General features: G+C 38.4%; 1 protein-coding gene across 5 annotated transcripts in view; it reads left to right on the plus strand.

Annotated features, from left to right (window-relative positions):
* Positions 1–18267, plus strand: part of TP63 (tumor protein p63) — a 262976-nt gene that overhangs the window by 155614 nt on the left and 89095 nt on the right. For all 5 annotated transcript variants that reach the window (XM_040253139.1, XM_040253130.1, XM_040253157.1 and 2 more), the window contains one exon: positions 14335–14589. In XM_040253139.1, coding sequence (XP_040109073.1) covers positions 14335–14589 — 255 coding nt within the window. The remainder of the gene's footprint in view (positions 1–14334; positions 14590–18267) is intronic.

Genomic DNA, 18267 nt, shown 5'->3' on the forward strand with positions numbered 1-18267 from the left:
GGATGATTTCAGGTGCAGAAACAAGCATCAGCAGAGACACAGAAGCAGGTGCATACTGGGGTCCTCAAATGTCAGATAGTTTTGATGGAGCTGAAAGTATGAAATAATTAGAAAATAAAGATAGAAATATAAGATCGAGTGGCTCATGGAGTGTCCTAACACATTTAATATAGTGGCTATGATAAGCCGTGGAAGAATTTTAAACAGAGGAATGGTATAATTAGGGCTGTGTTAGAGTGCTCTTGGAGGCGATATAGGGCTTTGCTGAAGGCTGCCTAGAAGTATAAAAATGCATTTCTCTGAATTGCACATCAGGTGATTGATTTTCAAGGATATACACTGTCTCTCTGGAACCTTTGGAAGAGTAGAAATGAATTGTTTCTAAAGTCTCATGCAACTTGTGTTTCTCTAGCCATAGCTCTCTTTCATAGCTATGGTTCCTGCCATAGATAAGTTGGGAACTAGTGGTCTTGGTATGTCCCTATTTACTCCTGCTATTCAAATGCACTTATCAATAGCACCCCTTTTACTTTCCAAAAGTGTTCCTCTTGGAGGGTAAAGTATATGGTCATCCTATAAACAAAGACCCACTGTTTATTTTGTTGGGTTTCCCTTGTGTCTCATCTGGTAAAGAATCCAACTGCAATGCAGGAGCCCTGGGTTTGATTCCTGGGTTGGGAAGACCACATGGAGAAGGGAAAGGCTATCCACTCCAATATTCTGGCCCAGATAATTCCATGGACTGTATACTCCATGGGGTCACAAAGAGTTGGACATGACTGAGTGACTTTCACACACACACCATTTATTTTATTATTCCCCCCTCCCTACACCCTGCCCCCCCCAAAAAAAGTGGTATATATTTGTCTATAAACTAAATACAGTAGCTTTGATATCCCAGCCGCAGACCAATTAACTTGTTTCCCTTAGGAAAAGAAGCATTTTCTTACAACCCAACTTACTGAGAATTAGTTAAGTATAGTCCTGGTGTTTGTGCTAGGCACCAAAAGGAGAGCAGTTATAGCCCTTGGCTTAATGAGAAGTCACAATCCTAGTGTGTACATAAAGTATTCATTCATAAGTGACTCTGGTTTAAAGCAGAATGTCGTAAGAGACACCAAGGTTTCTCAAAGACAGTGAAGCGGGTCAATCTGTTCTTGACAAGGGTAATATTTCACATAGTTTGAGAACTAGAATTTAGCCACAGGGGGAAGACAGAAGGTCATTCTAGGTAGAAGGTAGTAGATTAATAAAAGTACAAAGAACAACTGCATAGGACCAAATGAAAGAGCATGCTATATTGACTTGAAAAGAGAATGTTGATTTAAAACTGACCTCTGTTTAATCTGTATGTCAAAATGGAACACTTGTATAAGAAATAGCAAAAAAAAAAAAAAAAAAAGGATGACAAGGGCTTTTATCTCACTAAGAGCTAGAACCCATGCATATTCTGAAAGCATGGGTCATGATCAGAATTTGAGATCCAAACTTTGTCTACATGCTCTAGGAGTGACAGATGTCATCCTGCAAGGAGGAAGAAAAACTAGTCCAAATGATTGCTTGATTTGGGTGAAGTTGTTTCCTGTTCCCATTCCTTAGACCATTATAGAGATAGATAAGGTTTCTAACCCTTATAGGGAGTTGGTAATTGCATTCTTAAATTAATCAAAACTAAGAACAAACTCTAGACTGATTTTCTATGTTAATTAGGGTCAACTTTATTTATTAAATAGTCATTTTAGAATGAGAAAACTCTCTTCTCTGGTCACTGCTCTAAAAGAAGATAGAGATCATGTAGCTAAATGTGATACAATATCCCAAGTATGACTTTTGTTCAAGGTGAGAATCCCAATTGGGAAATAATAGAGCAGAAGCAAATATGAATATATCTTTCAAGAAACAAACAACACCCTAGGTTAACCAAAAACAAGTACAATGATAAAATCAAGCTCTTGGTATTACAAACTTAAAAAACATTGAAATAAAATTTTCAAATTTCACTTTGGACGAGGATATACATTTTTACTTAAGATCTGAACAGAAATGTTGGGGCAGATGTCTTTCTTTCTGTTCATATCATCTCCTTCCACAATCTCCGGCATCATTTCCATCTCACTCAAGATGAAAACCTAGGCAATTAAAGAGGTGATGGCTGGGTAGGCAAGGGCAGGCACTTGGGGAGGAAACTCAGTGACTTGATTAAAGGACAAAGAGAGTTGCTAAGAGGGTTGCTGAGGCTCTATGATAAATGGCGGGATGGCCAACCTTGTATCTCATTCCTTTCTTGTCCTTACAAAGCTAATCCTCTACTGATGTAAAGTGAATTTTGAAAATATTTGATGTTGAAATGTGGTTTGTTCTGCCTTTACCTCTGCAAACATTAGGGGAAACAGTGAAGTTCCACATATGACCATGTTGCTATACAACCTCCTTTGCAGAAAACAGTAGTTACCTGAAGTGTCTGTAAAAATCTTCTCAGAAACAGTACTTTAAATTTCCCCATATTTGATTTTTTTTTCTGGTCTGATATGTAGCACCCCTATCCTCTACTCAACGCATTCCTTTCCATTTTCTGCCTCGCCCCAAAAACCTAGTTCTTAATTCCAAATTTATTTCATGTTTGGAATAATGACTAACTTTATTCAGTTTCAGTCTCTTTTCAAAGACAAAGGAAAACTGAGCTGTTCTGTAAATTTTGAGATAGCTTTCCCAGATAATATTTACCTGTCAATTTAAAATTCAGTTACTGGAGTTAAAATAAAGCACATGGTGCTTCTAGGTAAGGGAATAACTAGCAATAATAAAACATTTTTGGAATGTCAGTGGATATGTGTAAAGTATAAACTGATATCTTATGCAAAAATGGTGATATGAATTGCCTCTTGTCCGTGTTTCTTATATGGGACTAAAAAAAATCTGTTTTTTTTCTTATAAAAGCTGAAAGAGGGAATTTTAAGTCAAGCTGTGCTGTTTTGCCAGGGGCGGAAATTTATGAAACACTCTCGTCAGCATTTCTGGAAACACTACAAAAGAAATAGTTCTACTTTCTTATTGCTGCTAAAGCCACTAATAGGTACAGTTTAGTATAATACCCCTATGAGCATTACCACCCCCAAAGTGAGCTTGCCTTGGAAAGAACTCTGTACAGGCATTTTCTTTTTCCTTTTAAGCTTGCGCAAAACACCCAAAGGGGCCATTTCCAATCCAGGCAGTGATCTTTCTCAAGTTCATTCTTTCTCAGATCACAGAGACAATGGGGAATATGCCCTGTTTACTCAAATCAGTCTGGATTAGTGTCACTTTATTGATGGAGTTAGAATTAAAAGGAAAACCATTACCCTCTCAAAGGGCAACATCAGATGTTTTGGGAATGGCTTGATTACGTTTAAATAGACCATGTGAGACTGTCACCAGGCTAAAGTTGAGGACTCTACAAGATCTACACAGAGAGAAATGGTCACACTGGATAAAGTACAAAGCCTGTAATAAGCCTTAGGCTTGGCAAATTACTTCAGTGGATAATCCCAAAGCGCTTGGAAGCCTGAAAATCAGAATAGTGAAAATTCAGAAAAATTAATTTTGCTGCCGTCTTTTATATTTCAAGTCCACCTTCCAAATATTTATCTTCAGGTCAGATCCTTTCCAGGTTTTAAAACCTTGCTGGAGGTACTGCTTCCTCCTTAAAAATGTCTCAGGTTTCATTGGCTGCCCTCCCAGAATCACCTAGACTTCCTCTGAACTCTGTGCTTCTCTGTTCCACCTTGATTGCTTCCCCAAGTCTGTAGACTGGAAACTTTTTGAGGGTGAGAGGGTGTATGGTATTTATCTCTACATCCTCCCTGGGGTCACCAAATAATGTTTCTGAATGCATTGGAGGCACGTATCTGTTGCCACTGCTCGAAGGGCTCTCTTCAGATAAAAATATGGAGTATTATAAATACTTACAGAAATGGCTGTTTATAACTGTGCCGAGAGCAAGGCAACTGCACACATTGTACAAGCCTGGTCTCCACCTGAAGGTTCTGAGTCATATGGCTTTCTCTAACATCTTACTAGTCTTTTTTTTTTTTTTTATGAATCCAGCTATTTATTTTTTTATACTTCAAGTGGCAAAGTTTTTGAAAGAAAGAGAAGTTTCCTTAGTAAGGAATGGTTTGCTCTCTAACAGAAGTAAACAATGTAAGGTGTACTGCTTTCACTTAATTGATTACCCTGGAGGACAGAGAATGTGTTTGATTTTTCTACAAAACAGAACATATTAGATCTTTAGCTTGCTTTGCAGTCACTTTGTAAATGTGTTTACTTGCTTCCACACTGTTCCCTTCATTCGTTTGTCCCCTGATGTCTCTCCATCATCACCAAGGATGTGAGTGGTTTGCTCTGGATGAATAAACTTGATGATTTGCAAACACTTTCACATTTTATTTTCTATGGTGTTATTATTAAAGGATGCTTGAGAAAACTTTAAGTCATTTTGTTCTTAAATGTGGTGCCTCAGTTTTTTTTGTTGTTGTTGTTCAAATAAAACATTAATGAACTGTTGTAATTATTAGACTGATTGATTGTTACTTTCATAGGGGAGTAAATAGAATGAAATGAATAGATTAGTGTCTTTTCAAAAATGTAGCAATCAGCAAAGAACTTGACGAGCTAAAGCAGATTAGAACTTGGAAACAGTGTTTCTGATTTGAACATATATAGAGTAGTAAAAGATCCCCTAGAAAAGGAAATGGCAACCCACTCCAGTATTCTTGCCTGGAGAACCCCATGGACGGAGGAGCCTGATGGGCTACAGTCCACGGGGTCACAAAGAGTCCGACATGACTGAGTGACTTCACTTCACTTCAGAATAGTAAAATGGAGGGGTATGGTCCTTATTTTATGCTTTAGTTTTCCAATTGCACCTAGAGGCTAATGTTTCAATCTAATCTGGTGTGTGTGTGTGTGTGTGTGTGTGTGTGTGTGTGTGTTGCTGCTGCTGCTGCTGTTGCTGCTGCTGCTGCTGCTAAGTCGCTTCAGTCATGTCCAACTCTGTGTGACCCCATAGACGGCAGCCCACCAGGCTCGCCCGTCCCTGGGATTCTCCAGGCAAGAACACTGGAGTGGGTTGCCATTTCCTTCTCCAATGCATGAAAGTGAAAAGTGAAAGTGAAGTTGCTCAGTCGTGTCTGACGTTGGGGGGGTGTTAAAAGTCTGGAAAATGAAGTCATGAATTTAGACCATTTGCAAGAAATGGTTTATAAGTCTGATAAACTACTATCTCAGTTCCTCAAAACACCCAACACATTTGTAAGCCTCTAATTATGGCATTATTCTAAACTGAATTCTAGCTAACTGGGCAGAAAGTCATGGAAATTAGAGATGGAAGGACCAATTCTGTGGCCTCTCTACCAGAAACTAACATCTTACCTGAAGCTTGTGTCTGGGTGGTTTCTCTATCCATAGGAAGTAAATCATTATATGACCACAAAGATTTAGATTCTTATTGCTGACCTAGATGCTTGAGAAATAATATCTAGACCATCAGGTAAGAATTACCACCTTGGCACAAAAATGTGTATGCATTTGTTTCAAGGAAGTAGAAGTCATTAATAAACTTCCCAGATAGGTGTGAGCTACCAAGTATTACTCATGGTCTTGTGAGTGACAGGACTGGCTATTCTGCTACTAGTTCCCATAAAAGCTAAAGTTAAAAGCTCAATTTTCACCTAGCAGAACAAATCAAAACACAAAGTTAAGGTCATTGAGATTATTTGGAGATTCACTGTAACATTCAAGGTCAATGGTATGTAAAGAGGTGACTGATTTGGAGCCATTTACTTTAACACAAAAAAGCAATCCTTAATTGGGCTACAATTGGGTTAGAATAGAATATACTTTCTGAAGGTGATTTTCATTTTGAAATTTTTTGCATTTCTTAAATATTTCCTGTGCATCTACTATGTCTCAGCCATGGTTCCAGATGAGACTCTGCACTCAACAAACCAGGTATTATGTCTGATAAGTTATTGTCTAGCAGAGTAGACCAGCATTAAAAGTATTATATAGTAATTAATTTCAATTATAATTATATGATGTAAAGGGAAAAGTTACTGTGCCATGACAATGTGAAACAAATATTCACCTGAGCACTCCAGAGAGGCTTCAACTTGGACATGATGTTGAAGCTGAAAGACCAGTTGTGAAGCAGCCTGCAGGTACAAAAGGCTTGAAGACTGAAGGAGTTTGCTTTTGAAAACTGAAGGAATGCCATTCTTTAGTGAGCAAAAAGGAGGGTCTCAGATAGTGTGGTGTAAGGCACTTAGAAATTGGAGGCCTTGTGCTCTAGATTAGAAACCTGTTCAAGATGTTCAAGCATGAGAGTGACATGGTCAGATCTTCAGGGAATTTCCAGTGATAGTACCAAGGTGCTGGGTCTCTAAACAAATAGTTAAGGTTTTATATCCTGTTGTTAATGAGTGGAAAGCAGTTTCTTTAGATATGAAATAAGTATGCTTTCGTTGAATGTAACTCTTAGATAAAGATTCCAGGCAGAAATCTGAGTGACTCCAAGTGAAGGATACTTAAGAAAGTGGGTAAATCTCAAGCCAGATGTTCTGGTTTCAAATCTGAGTTCTGTCACTTACTACCATGAGCACTTACTCTTGTGGAGCTTCAGTTTCCTCATCTATAAAATATGCATGAAACATGAGATAATAATTCCACCAGCTCCTGAGAATTAAATGAGTAAATATATGCAAAGCACTTAAACACTATAAGGAACAGACTAAGACTCAGAAAGAATTTAGTACTAGTAGTAGTTGTAGTCAATAGTAATATAATACCTAAGATTCTTTTCACATAGGACTAAAGTCAGGATACCATACAGGGTTCAGATCATTTTAATCTTGATGGGCACCATTATTTTATTGAAATCAATTTCATATCATGGTGAGCAAAACTATTAGCTGTGATAAAATGTTAATCACATTTAATCACCTGTTTTTAAGTCATAATTTCTGAAATAGTTTACACACATTGCCAAAGTTATTTTTAAATATTTTAAACTCACTTTGCTAAGTTGCTTCGGTCGCGTTCGACTCTGTGCGACCCCATAGACGGCAGCCCACCAGGCTCCCTCATCCCTGGGATTCTCCAGGCAAGAATACTGGAGTGGGTTGCCATTTCCTTCTCCAGTGCATGAAAGTGAAAAGTCAAAGTGAAGTTGCTCAGTCGTGTCCAACTCTTAGCGACCTCATGTACTGCAGCCTACCAGGCTCCTCCATCCATGGGATTTTCCAGCAAGAGTACTGGAATGGGGTGCCATTGCCTTCTCCGTAAACTCAGTTTACAAACCAGCAAAACATTATTGATGAGCTTCTAAACTTATCATGGTGTGTTTTCCCTGTAGGTGGTATAACCTTCACTAAAGATCTTCATTACTATGTACTTTCTTTTCTTAGCATTACCATGTCTACTTAAAAAAATTATTGACATGGATTGTTACAGATTGAAAATTTCCTCAAACACATTTTTTATCTGATTTTAGTTAATAATGCCTGGTTCACTTTAAAGAAACTCAAACTCTGTATACTCTTCCATATTATCTGGATCAAGAATTATTGAATATTAAAGTTATACCTTTCTGCTAAGCCCAATGCTTCTTTGGCATGTAATGGTGATCTCAGTTTCTTTTAGAATTGAGGATGCTCATGATAATAGTTTTATTTGTCATTATTACTAAAAGGGAGTACTTAATGAAATAATAGAATTTAAAGTTTATTTTTCCTTAACTGAGCTCTACACAGTGTAATTTAGCTGTATTTGGATTGAATTTTAGCTTCACTACATTACACACTTCCTGGCTTTTCAAGTACTATGGCTAATATTTGTTGACACTGTTGTCTACTGGATTAGCCAACTTTGTATTTTTTTGTCTCACCTGCCCTTGTCAGTCTTGGCTGGAGCTTTTAGGGAGCTCTCTCGTAAGTTATGGAATCTGAGTTATGGACCTCAAAGGAATCTTGACACTTTGTATTATAAAACAAAACATTCTGATAACTCTTTGCAGTCTTTCTAGGTTTATGTGTTTAAAACCTTTATTTTTACATTTTGTTTGTTATAAGGTATGAGTGTATTTTACCTCTAAACACTTACTTTCTAGGGTCATTTGGAAGAGGAAAGAAATGAAATATATTCTCTACTTAACAAAACCTAGTTTTGAGAAAAATGTGATGCTCAGTACATTCTTAAGGTGGAAAGACAGTGCCTTAATTTGACATTAAAATACAAATATCTTCTTGACAATTGGAGCACTTTCAATCAATTGTGTTTAATTCTAGCATGAAACAAATCATCATTCTTTGAGGTAAGGCAGGTGGTAGAAAACAAAGAAATGACAAGTATTTCTCCCTCAGGCAGTGCTTGTTGAAAAGTCACATCTTGCCAATATTTGGGGATAAAAATGAAGTACTGTCTGCTACAGCATAATCGAATGAATGCTTTGCAAAGCCAGGGTCGTAAAGAAAACTGTTTTCTTTTCCCAGGAGGGTTTTTAGAATGTTCAAAAGCATCTCCATGAAGCCTGAGGTGAAAGGTTGTATTAGCTGAAGAAGCTATATATGCTGCCTGAAACAATTTGGATTTGTAGGCTTGCTCTGGCAAATCTATATAAAGAAAGAAGAAAACACACACACACACACACAAAACAAAAACCAGTCATCTCCTTTTTCGAAAGCAATCTTTTGGCATTATATTTAAATAGTATTGTAGATGAGAATAGTCAGCCCTAGAAGAATGCTAGAATGGTTCACCCTTATGTCTGATCATCAGGTTCAATCTCCTCAATTTTATTTAGATTTTACTTTATAGGAAACTACTGTCCAGGTTGGTTTAAGCACCTTATGAAAGTGTTAGTTACTCAGTAGTATGTGACTCTTTGTGACCCCATGGATTGTAGCCTGCCAGGCTCCTGTGTCCATGGAATTTTCCAGGCAAGAATACTATAGTGGGTAGCCATTCCCTTCTCCAGGGAATCTTCCTGACCCAGGAATTGAACCCAGGTCTCTCTTATTGCAGGCAGATTCTTTACTGTCTGAGCTACCACCTTGCCCAAGGGTAAATGGCACATTAGTGGCAGTTGTGACTTTGACCCCATGTCACCAAGTCTAAGTTCAGAGTTCTTCTGCATTACTAGAATCCATTTAGGAGTAAAAGGAGTGCAGAAGAATGTTCAATTCCCTGGTCGTCTCTAACAGTCGAGAATTATAATTTATTTGAAATGAAATTTAGACAAGTTATTATTTCCTGTGACAAAGGTCCATTTGAATTGAAGCAAATAAGTTGACTATATGTTGCCAAAGTTACCTCTCCTATGCCTGACATGGCACTTACTCCCTTTTTTTTTTTATTAATCTCTTGCCATTTAGTATGGACTATTGTTGTCATCTTGCCATAAAGTAGCTATTACAGATAGTAATATCTATGAAAAGCAGGACAGAGAACTTATAAAATTTCTCTTACACAGATAAATTGAAGGAGAAAGATTTTTAGAAATGGGATATGATGCACCAGTCATGTGACTTGATTAGACTTCTTTTTGATATTAAATTATTTTATAGAAGAGTAATTACAAAGTCAACTTTAAGTAAGTGTAAACCCAAGCATTCAATATTAAATTTTATTTACAGTGATATATACTGATATACATTATTATTGAACTGATGAGAAGAAATTTCAGGCTCATAATATATTTAGAATGTAAGATCATCAAACAATGTAATCCAGGAAAGAAAAATGAAGTGAAACTAAAGGGATTGCCTTTATAGAACACTTTTAAAATGATGACAAGTCAGGAGAAATATCTCATCTTTATTGTTTTAATTCTAATCATCCAAACTGAAGAAATAAATCAGAGTCCATAGACCACTATGAGAATCCAAAATAACTTACAGAAGAGATTAAAAAAAAAAAATGAAACACTCTTTCCATATTTGGGAATGGCAGCTTTACTTGTTCTTTCCTACTGGTGAGAGCAGGCAGTTTGAGATTCAGCCTCTGTGTGTCCCTACACTTGCCATACCAGCTTCATGTTCTAGAACACCTTCAAGGTGTTCTGTGATTAACCAGACTATTGAGCTTTCTGTCATCAGGGTGTGTTTTATCCTCTCTGAGGGCAGATCAGCTAGTTTGCGATGAAACTGAATACACTGAAGCTACAGATGCTGGTAATTTTCTAGGGTCCACACAGTATCTTCACTATCAAAGTTATTTTTATAGGAATTAAAGCATCTCTTTGAGTTTAAAAAAATCCATTGTTTTACTTTACCAGGTTTATAATAGATATCAAATTATGTTCATTTTCATCTTTTATATTTTTTGGAATGAAGATCATATCCTGTTTCAGACATGGGCTTCCCTGGTGACTCGGAGATAAGGAATTCACCTGCCAATGATGGAGACTCAGGAGATGTGGGTTCGATCCCTGGAGAGGAAAGATCCCCTGGAAGAGGAAATGGCAACCCACTCCAGTATTCTTGCCCAGAAAATCCCATGGACAAGGGAGCCTGGCAGGCTACAGTCCATGGGATCAGACACAACTGAGTGACAAAAATTTTGTGGAAAGAAGTTTGTCTCTTCTTCCGGACATGATACAGTAGATACATTGTTCATTCACTGAGTGTCTATTAAGTATGTTAAGGTTATTCCCACATCAATATACCTTGTGGTTAGAAAGGGACAATCTACTTCCTAGTACCTTCCAGATGTACTAACTTTGTTACATAAGAAACACATGGGACAAGGGGACCCCACAGAGTTCTTTCAGGGCACATTTTGTTATTCATATGAGTGTTTGAGACTACTTTGCTGCTGCTGGCATTGTAAATTGGCATCTCATTAGCATCCCAGCATAACACACATCTCTCCCATCTGTGTTTATGAAATTACAAACGATAAACAAAGGGTCCAGGTACTGTTTCCTTCACCCTGCCAGCTTCACTTGGTGGAAAATATGAAATAAATATTATTCACATTAACCTGGCACAGAGTAACTTCATAGGCTCCAAAATGTGTAGTCATGAAACGGCCCTGTGCTTTGTTTAATGCTCTGGTGTCATGATTTTGAAACTCTTAATAATTTATGAACAATAGGCCCTGAGTGTTTGTTTTGCAATGGGCCATATGAATTTCTGCTGGTTCTGCCTACCTAACACTTGTTCGTGGCTATATTAGTCTGCCCTCTGCCTCTAATTGTACTTTACCAACATGTCTGCTCTCTTCAAATCAAAGAAATAAGCAAATAAGAGCCCTTTGTTTTTGTTAACTAAATGCTTTATAAATTAACTTCCAAAGTACTATTTCCTATGGCAAGTTTATGACATAAATTTTTAGTAAAGCCATGAAAAGTCTCTAAGAAAATTTCCTTTTTTTTTTCCCCCAAGAAAATTTCTAATCATCCTGTTCTTACTTTGGTGGGTTTCTTGTATGTGTTTCAGACTAGTTAATACAAAGATGATATTGGTTTTGCACTCTTTTTTTAAAAAAAGACAACTGAGTATACTATTTAGCTTTTGTTTCTTTAAAGTAAAATTTGAGGAAAGCTTAAACTGAAATATGTTTTCCCATTTTTATATTGAATAGTTAGCAGCTCTTTGCTCAAACCTGAGAAATCTAGCTCTACACTATATAAATTGACGAGTCAGGATTGGAAGCAAATCCTATTGTGAAGTAAAATATTTCACCCAAACGGTATGGGATTAAAAATTATGGCAGGTAAAAGCACAGCCATCACCTATTACTGACTTGAAATACATTTCCTGCTTCTTTAGTGCCACCCAATATGTTCAGTCTCACTGCTGTCCCAGAAAGGTCTTCTTTGTACCTCTGAGGTAAATGGAGTTTCCATCTCTCTTAAGTCCTTCAAGCAACACTGAGTGTTTACTCACTGGCTTTTAAAGCTGGGTCCCAAACTTTTCTCTTTATATTTATTGGGAAAAAAAATTCAAAGGGCTATGTTCCTTTGTTCTTCTCCAAGCCCACAATTAGCTGAAGTTCCATTCTGTGTAGCTAGGAGGAGGAGGACAGGATTGACCTAACAGGCTTTTTTACTGCCTGTGAGAAAGTGCTCAGTGAATTTCTTTGTCCCTTTTGTCAGGGCCGACTGCCTCCCTAATTGTACTGCTTGAGGGAAGCACGTGCCTCTGGGAGCATTATCTGATTCCTACAGGACGCTCAGGAGTGCTTTGTATACTGACCCCTAACTTGAACACAAATAATAATTTCTTTTCAATCCCCTTCCCAGACCATTCCCCCAGGCTTGGACACCTAAGAGCTTTAATTCAGCCAGGGTTGTGGACACCTTCATCAGGGCCTCAGGTTTTAGTTTTTTTCTCTCACAGCTGTCTCACCTGCAGTCTGCCTCACCTGTCAAGGGGGAAAGGTGAAGAAGGAGGCGAGGAGGATTGGGAGCTGTGGAGTCAGAGGAGAGCAGAGGCGAGACTAACAGCTGCTCTTGTCAGCAGGGGGATAAGTGTAAAGAGATTAATAGTTATCTGAAGAGCAAATGGGGACATGGCATTCGGCAGTGGAATGTGAATGTATAAATGTAATGGAATGGGCATGCGACTGTTAACATTTAGACAGATGCTCTCTGGACTGAATGGAATGGCAGAGTCCTTCTCCTCCCCATCTGAAATACTTAAAGTTTAGTAAAATAACTTCCTTACACTTAAGTTGAATTGTTTTCAAGCATCAATTTCTTTACAAGTTTGTGTTTTTAATTTGACTTTTCCTGGGACTCTTGGTTATATTTCACTTGAAGAGCCAGACTCCTCACTTTCTTTATAAAATGTGTACCAACAGGACTGCCTTCTCTTTGCTTCTGATTTGTTTTCCTATCACTAAATTGGAGAAACAAGGAGGATTCCCTGTGTCTGAAGTTTTCACAAAGGGAAAACAGCACACAAGCTGGTGGCCGCTTCTAGAAATGTGTTCAGTTTAACTCGGGAATGACTTGAATTATCTGATCAGTCTGACAGGTGTGATGGTGTAGACTCGGAATCAGATTTGGTTTCAAAATAACTACTCTTGGCTTATTAGCCAATGTTTGAGCAATTCACTTCCCCTTTCTGATAGTAATACAGTAAAGATTATTTTTGTCAATGAAATGGAAGTTAAATCATTACTTCAATAAACATCTTATTGAATTATCTACTCAGTGCTGATTTTCCTAGAAGAAATAAAATTTCTGGCAGAGAAACTGTATGAACTAATGTACTTCTGAATTATACAAAATATAGAATTTTAACCATAACTAGATGATATTTCTCTTACACATGTTCTGCTTTAGAAAATAAACTACTACAAAGAAAATGAAAGAACAGATGGAAAATTAGGCTGTTTGGATGGTATCATGTTACCTTTTAAAATATATAGCTGCCTTTCTAGCCTGGGTAGGAGGGGAGTTTGGAGGAAAATGGTTACTTGAATATGTGTGGCTGAGTTCCTTCACTGTTAACCTGAAACAATCACACACTGTTAATTGCTTATACCTCAATAAAAAATAAAAAGTTAAAAATAAATTGCACATGTGGTCTCTCCTTTCAAATAATTTACACTAATTCTTAAGAGTTATTGTTTTGAGTGAATAAATATACATACCATATAACTTAAGGTAAATCTAATGAGGTTTTTAAATTGCCAATACATATGACAAAGCTTAAAAGTCACAATTTTGCATATTCGTGAATAAAGCGATTTACTTAAGTATTTTTAGAAAAAAATAAAATACATAAATAAAATACTCCTTCCCCTCCAGTTTTCATGAACCCAGTTTTGGGGGGCAAGTTGGTACCCTGAGACAGAATTTAGAATAAAACTTAAATCTGGAGGACAACCATTTTGCTCAGTAGACAAGTTGACTTTAAATCTTCTCTAGAGCATGTGTACCTAGTAGTCTTTCTCATTCTGACTACCAAGACAGAAGAAGAAAAAAATAGCAGGTGGTATTCATTTGTTTTAAGAAATTCATAAGCAGCTACTGAACAGTGATGTGTTTTGCCCAGTTTGCAAATAAGCACATTATCTACTTTCAGATGCTCTTGGGGAGACTCAGTTTTCAAAGGCTACCCATGAAGCTGTGTGATCTATGCAGGTCTTCACAAAACATACCCACATGCCTAGCGCTTCTCTTGGTGTTTTTAACTATGCATCACTAATTAGTCATTTTCCTTTGAGTGTAAAGTGCAGCAAAGCTGAGGCTGATCTCTGTGGAAGGCATGCACCAAAAGATGCCTTTTGAGAAGCAACAATCTGCAGCTTAAATGGCTAACATGGGGGTTTCTGGGTGTCCTGCAGCCACAATACACGAACCTGGGGCTCCTGAACAGCATGGACCAGCAGATCCAGAACGGCTCCTCGTCCACTAGCCCCTACAACACAGACCACGCGCAGAACAGCGTCACGGCGCCCTCGCCTTACGCACAGCCCAGCTCCACCTTCGACGCCCTCTCACCGTCACCCGCCATCCCCTCCAACACCGACTACCCGGGCCCACACAGCTTCGATGTGTCCTTCCAGCAGTCAAGCACCGCCAAGTCTGCGACGTGGACGGTAAGAGTACGGGTGCCCCTGTGCCCTTGAACCTGACCCCCCCCAGGTATGTGGGATTTCTCTGTCACCCCCCAAGGCTCTCCTCCATCAAAGCTTTCCTCCATCAAAGCTTAGAACTCCATATTGAATGGTGGAAATGTTCTCCCAGTCCGCTAAAGATAATTTGGTTTGGAATATTCCACACTGAACCAGAAAGAGAAAAAGTACCATTTAGTAGGAACAGACCTGATCTGGAAACCAAAGGCCTGTGTTCTGGTAATTCTAGCTGATGTGTTCTTGCCTGCCTCACCTTTTGTGTGAACTTTTTTGGAAATATGTAAAGCATTACATGGATGGGAAATGTAATCCTAGGATATATGTGTTTGCAGTCTGCAGAAGGTAGGCTAGTTCCTATTTATTAAGGAAAGCCTAAATTTGTTCATACATGTAGGTTCTCTTAACATGACTCATACTTTATTGATACACATTTATTTATTACATTTAGAAGAATGTACCCCCCCCCAAAAAAAAGCCTCAAAAACTACACATCAGAAGCCTGAAATAGGTTCAAAGAGATTCTGATTAAAAATGTTGGAGAAAACATAACTTTGCTAAAAAAAAAAAAAAAAAAAGGAAACATTGATCATTGGGATGACCCAGAGAGAGGATATGGGGAGAGAGGTGGGAGGGGGGTTCAGGATTGGGAACTCATGTACACCCGTGGTGGATTCATGTCAATGTATGGCAAAACCAATACAGTATTGTAAAGTAAAAAAAAAAAAATCCTACCTACCTATGGAAATATTTATAAAAGAGATTTGGCCGCCTAAAAAAAATTATAAAGCTGTAAGAATGTTTATTCTATTTTAGAGTTGATTTGATAATTTATTATAACATGAATAAAGCTCAACTATAAGGGAGGAGACCTATAAGACTGGTTTTAAATGGTTGATCAAAGAATGCCCAAGACCAAAGTGGCACACATTTGTCAAAGAAGTTAACTTTTGCCTGGATTATAAAAATCTTTCACATGTCATCCTCTTGTGGAGAAGTAGCTTTCAAATTGTTTTAACAGATTATTTCCTGTTTGGCAAATAGTTTTGTTTGGAAAGTGTTTCTTCTTTGTATGCCACAGTATTGAGGCTTTACTCCAGTAGTACAGAGTTTATAAACCGATCTGCATTAATAACACTAAATTCCAGCATAATTTCACATACATTCCCCCATCTTGACCTCACTTCTTTGTGAACTCAGTAGGGTATGTTTCACAACTCCCACTTTACTAGGGAAAACTGAAAGAAAGTGGGGTTTCAGTGACATCCCTAAAGTCACAGAGGCTTTTGTATAGCTGGTCCTATTTCTGATTCCGTCACCACCACCTCACCTACTCCCTCCTCCATCCCTCAGATTATGTGCTTGCTTTTTTTTTCTACCGTTTCACATCAGGATGTTCCAAACTTGTCTAAGAATTTATCACAGTGCTTTTCTTTCATGGGTTGAGAAGTTGTTCTGTCATAGCTCCTATTTCAACCATAACAGAAGTATTAGCTTAAAACTGGATCTCTCTTCAGTGTGTGGTTTTTTTAGTCAGTTTTCATACTGTTTAGTCTCTTTTATATTAATATTCATGGAGGTGGACACTCCAGGTGGGTAAACTTAAGTCCATAGGCCTTAAGGATATATTGGTTGATTGATCTAAGTAATATTTTGCCACTAGAACAGCCATTTTATAAATGGAGCCCTGATATGTTTCCGAATAGGGGTCACTAAGTGGATGTTTACAATCACCGATCTTCAAAGCTTACTATTGCTCATCTAGCATGCTCATCAGAGCTCCACTGTAGTAGGAGTGAGTGCATCTGAGCGATGATGGGCATATTTGATGCCACTAAATGAAGAATCACTGCCCTTCCAAAGTAGCTTAGGCTGGGTGGAGCATGGGGATGGGGCATGGAGTGGGGATGGAGCGTGATGCAACTACAATGTTAAATTAATCTTTCTTCCTCATTTTTCCCTCCCACCTCCTCATACAGAAATCTTAAGGCTTTCTTTTTTTTTTCTTTCAGTTTTAGCATAGTTCTGAACCATCTTCCATCAAAGCCCCTCTCTCAGAAAAGTACAGTGTCTCAATAAAAAAGGTTAGGCATGTTTACATAAGTGGTAGGTTAAACAGCAAAGAAAATGTTTTATAGAGTACATGGTAAAAGTTCATTACATGTGGCAGCAGTGGTATCAGAACCCTACAAAAGGGGTAGGCACTGTGGTGAAAGAGCATCTCTTGGGAGCCAGAAAACCTGGATTCTCACTGTGATCATCCTCAAGACCTTAGCCAAGTCACTTCATCTTTCTAGAATTCAGTCTGTGCCTCTGAAGAGGGTGAATATGGTGAAAAGTACTCCCTTTCCTTAGGTGAAATAGTATTAATCATCAACATAGAAAGGTTTTAGAAGAACTTAGCTTCTTTTTCTTAAAAAAAAAGAATCATTTATTTGCTTGTGCCTAGTCAAACAAATAACTAGGCATGTGACATGTGGGATCTAGTTCTCTGACCCGAGTTCAAACTTAAAGTCCCCTGTATTGGGAGCACAGAATCTTAGCCATTGGACCACCAGGGAAGTTCCAAAAGAACTTGGCTTCTAATCAAGTTTTTGCCTGCCATTAATAAGTGACCTTGTGGCTCAGATGGTAAAGCTTCTGCCTACAATGCAGGAGACCTGGGTTCGATCCCTGGGTTGGGAAGTTCCGCTGGAGAAGGAAATGGCAACCCACTCCAGTATTCTTGCCTAGAAAATCCCAAGGACGGAGGAGCCCAGTTGGCTACAGTCCATGGGCTCGAAAAGAGTCTGACACGACTGAGCAACTTCACTTTACTTCACTTCAGTAAGTGACCTTGGTTAAGCTGGTTTGCCTTTCTAGAATTTATGTTCAGTTGTCTGCAGTCTATGTTATAGGTATGACAGAATAAAATTGAATTAGATGTCTATTCCACCTACTAATATAGCACTTGGCACTTACATTTGTATTAGCGTTCTTTCTTGTTCACAGTTAGATTTCTTTTAGGCCCAGCTACATTTCTTCTAAATCCAGTGCATTTAAATTCTTGTTTGAGTAACTGCTGAGATCACCTAAAAACATGTAATTCTTAGCCATGGACACTAGTATCTTATACATTAGGAGCATCTAACTCTTTGAGCCAAATTGTATATCCTCACACTGATGCACATTTTAAAGTGTTCTCTCATACATTTGTCTCAGGTGGAACCTCAGAACCAAGGCTGTTATCCCCAGTTTTAGAAGTGAGGAAACTTCAAGAAGTATAGGTTACTTGGTTCATCACCAGCCCAGGAGATAGAGGAACCCAGGCTTGCTTCTCTCCCAGTTCAAGTATTTCTACCATCCTATTTGAGATTCCCTTGTCACTTAGTTGGTAAAGAATCTGCCTGGAGTGCAGGAGACCCAGGTTTGATCCCTGGGTCAGGAAGATCCCCTGGGGAAGGAAATGGCAACCCACTCTAGTATCCTTGCCTGGAAAATCTCATGGACACAGGAGCCTGGTAGGCTGCAGTCCATGGGGTCGCAGAGTCAGGCACGACGGAGTGACCACTTGCTTACTTACTTACCATCCTATTTAGACTGCCTTTCTCTTTACTGACAGAATCAGGGACGACCAAGCGCTAGCAGGCCCTGTGCAGTATAAAA

This window comes from Oryx dammah, unplaced genomic scaffold (genome assembly GCF_014754425.2).
Source record: "Oryx dammah isolate SB20612 unplaced genomic scaffold, SCBI_Odam_1.1 HiC_scaffold_2, whole genome shotgun sequence".
NCBI classification, from domain to species: Eukaryota; Metazoa; Chordata; class Mammalia; order Artiodactyla; family Bovidae; genus Oryx; species Oryx dammah.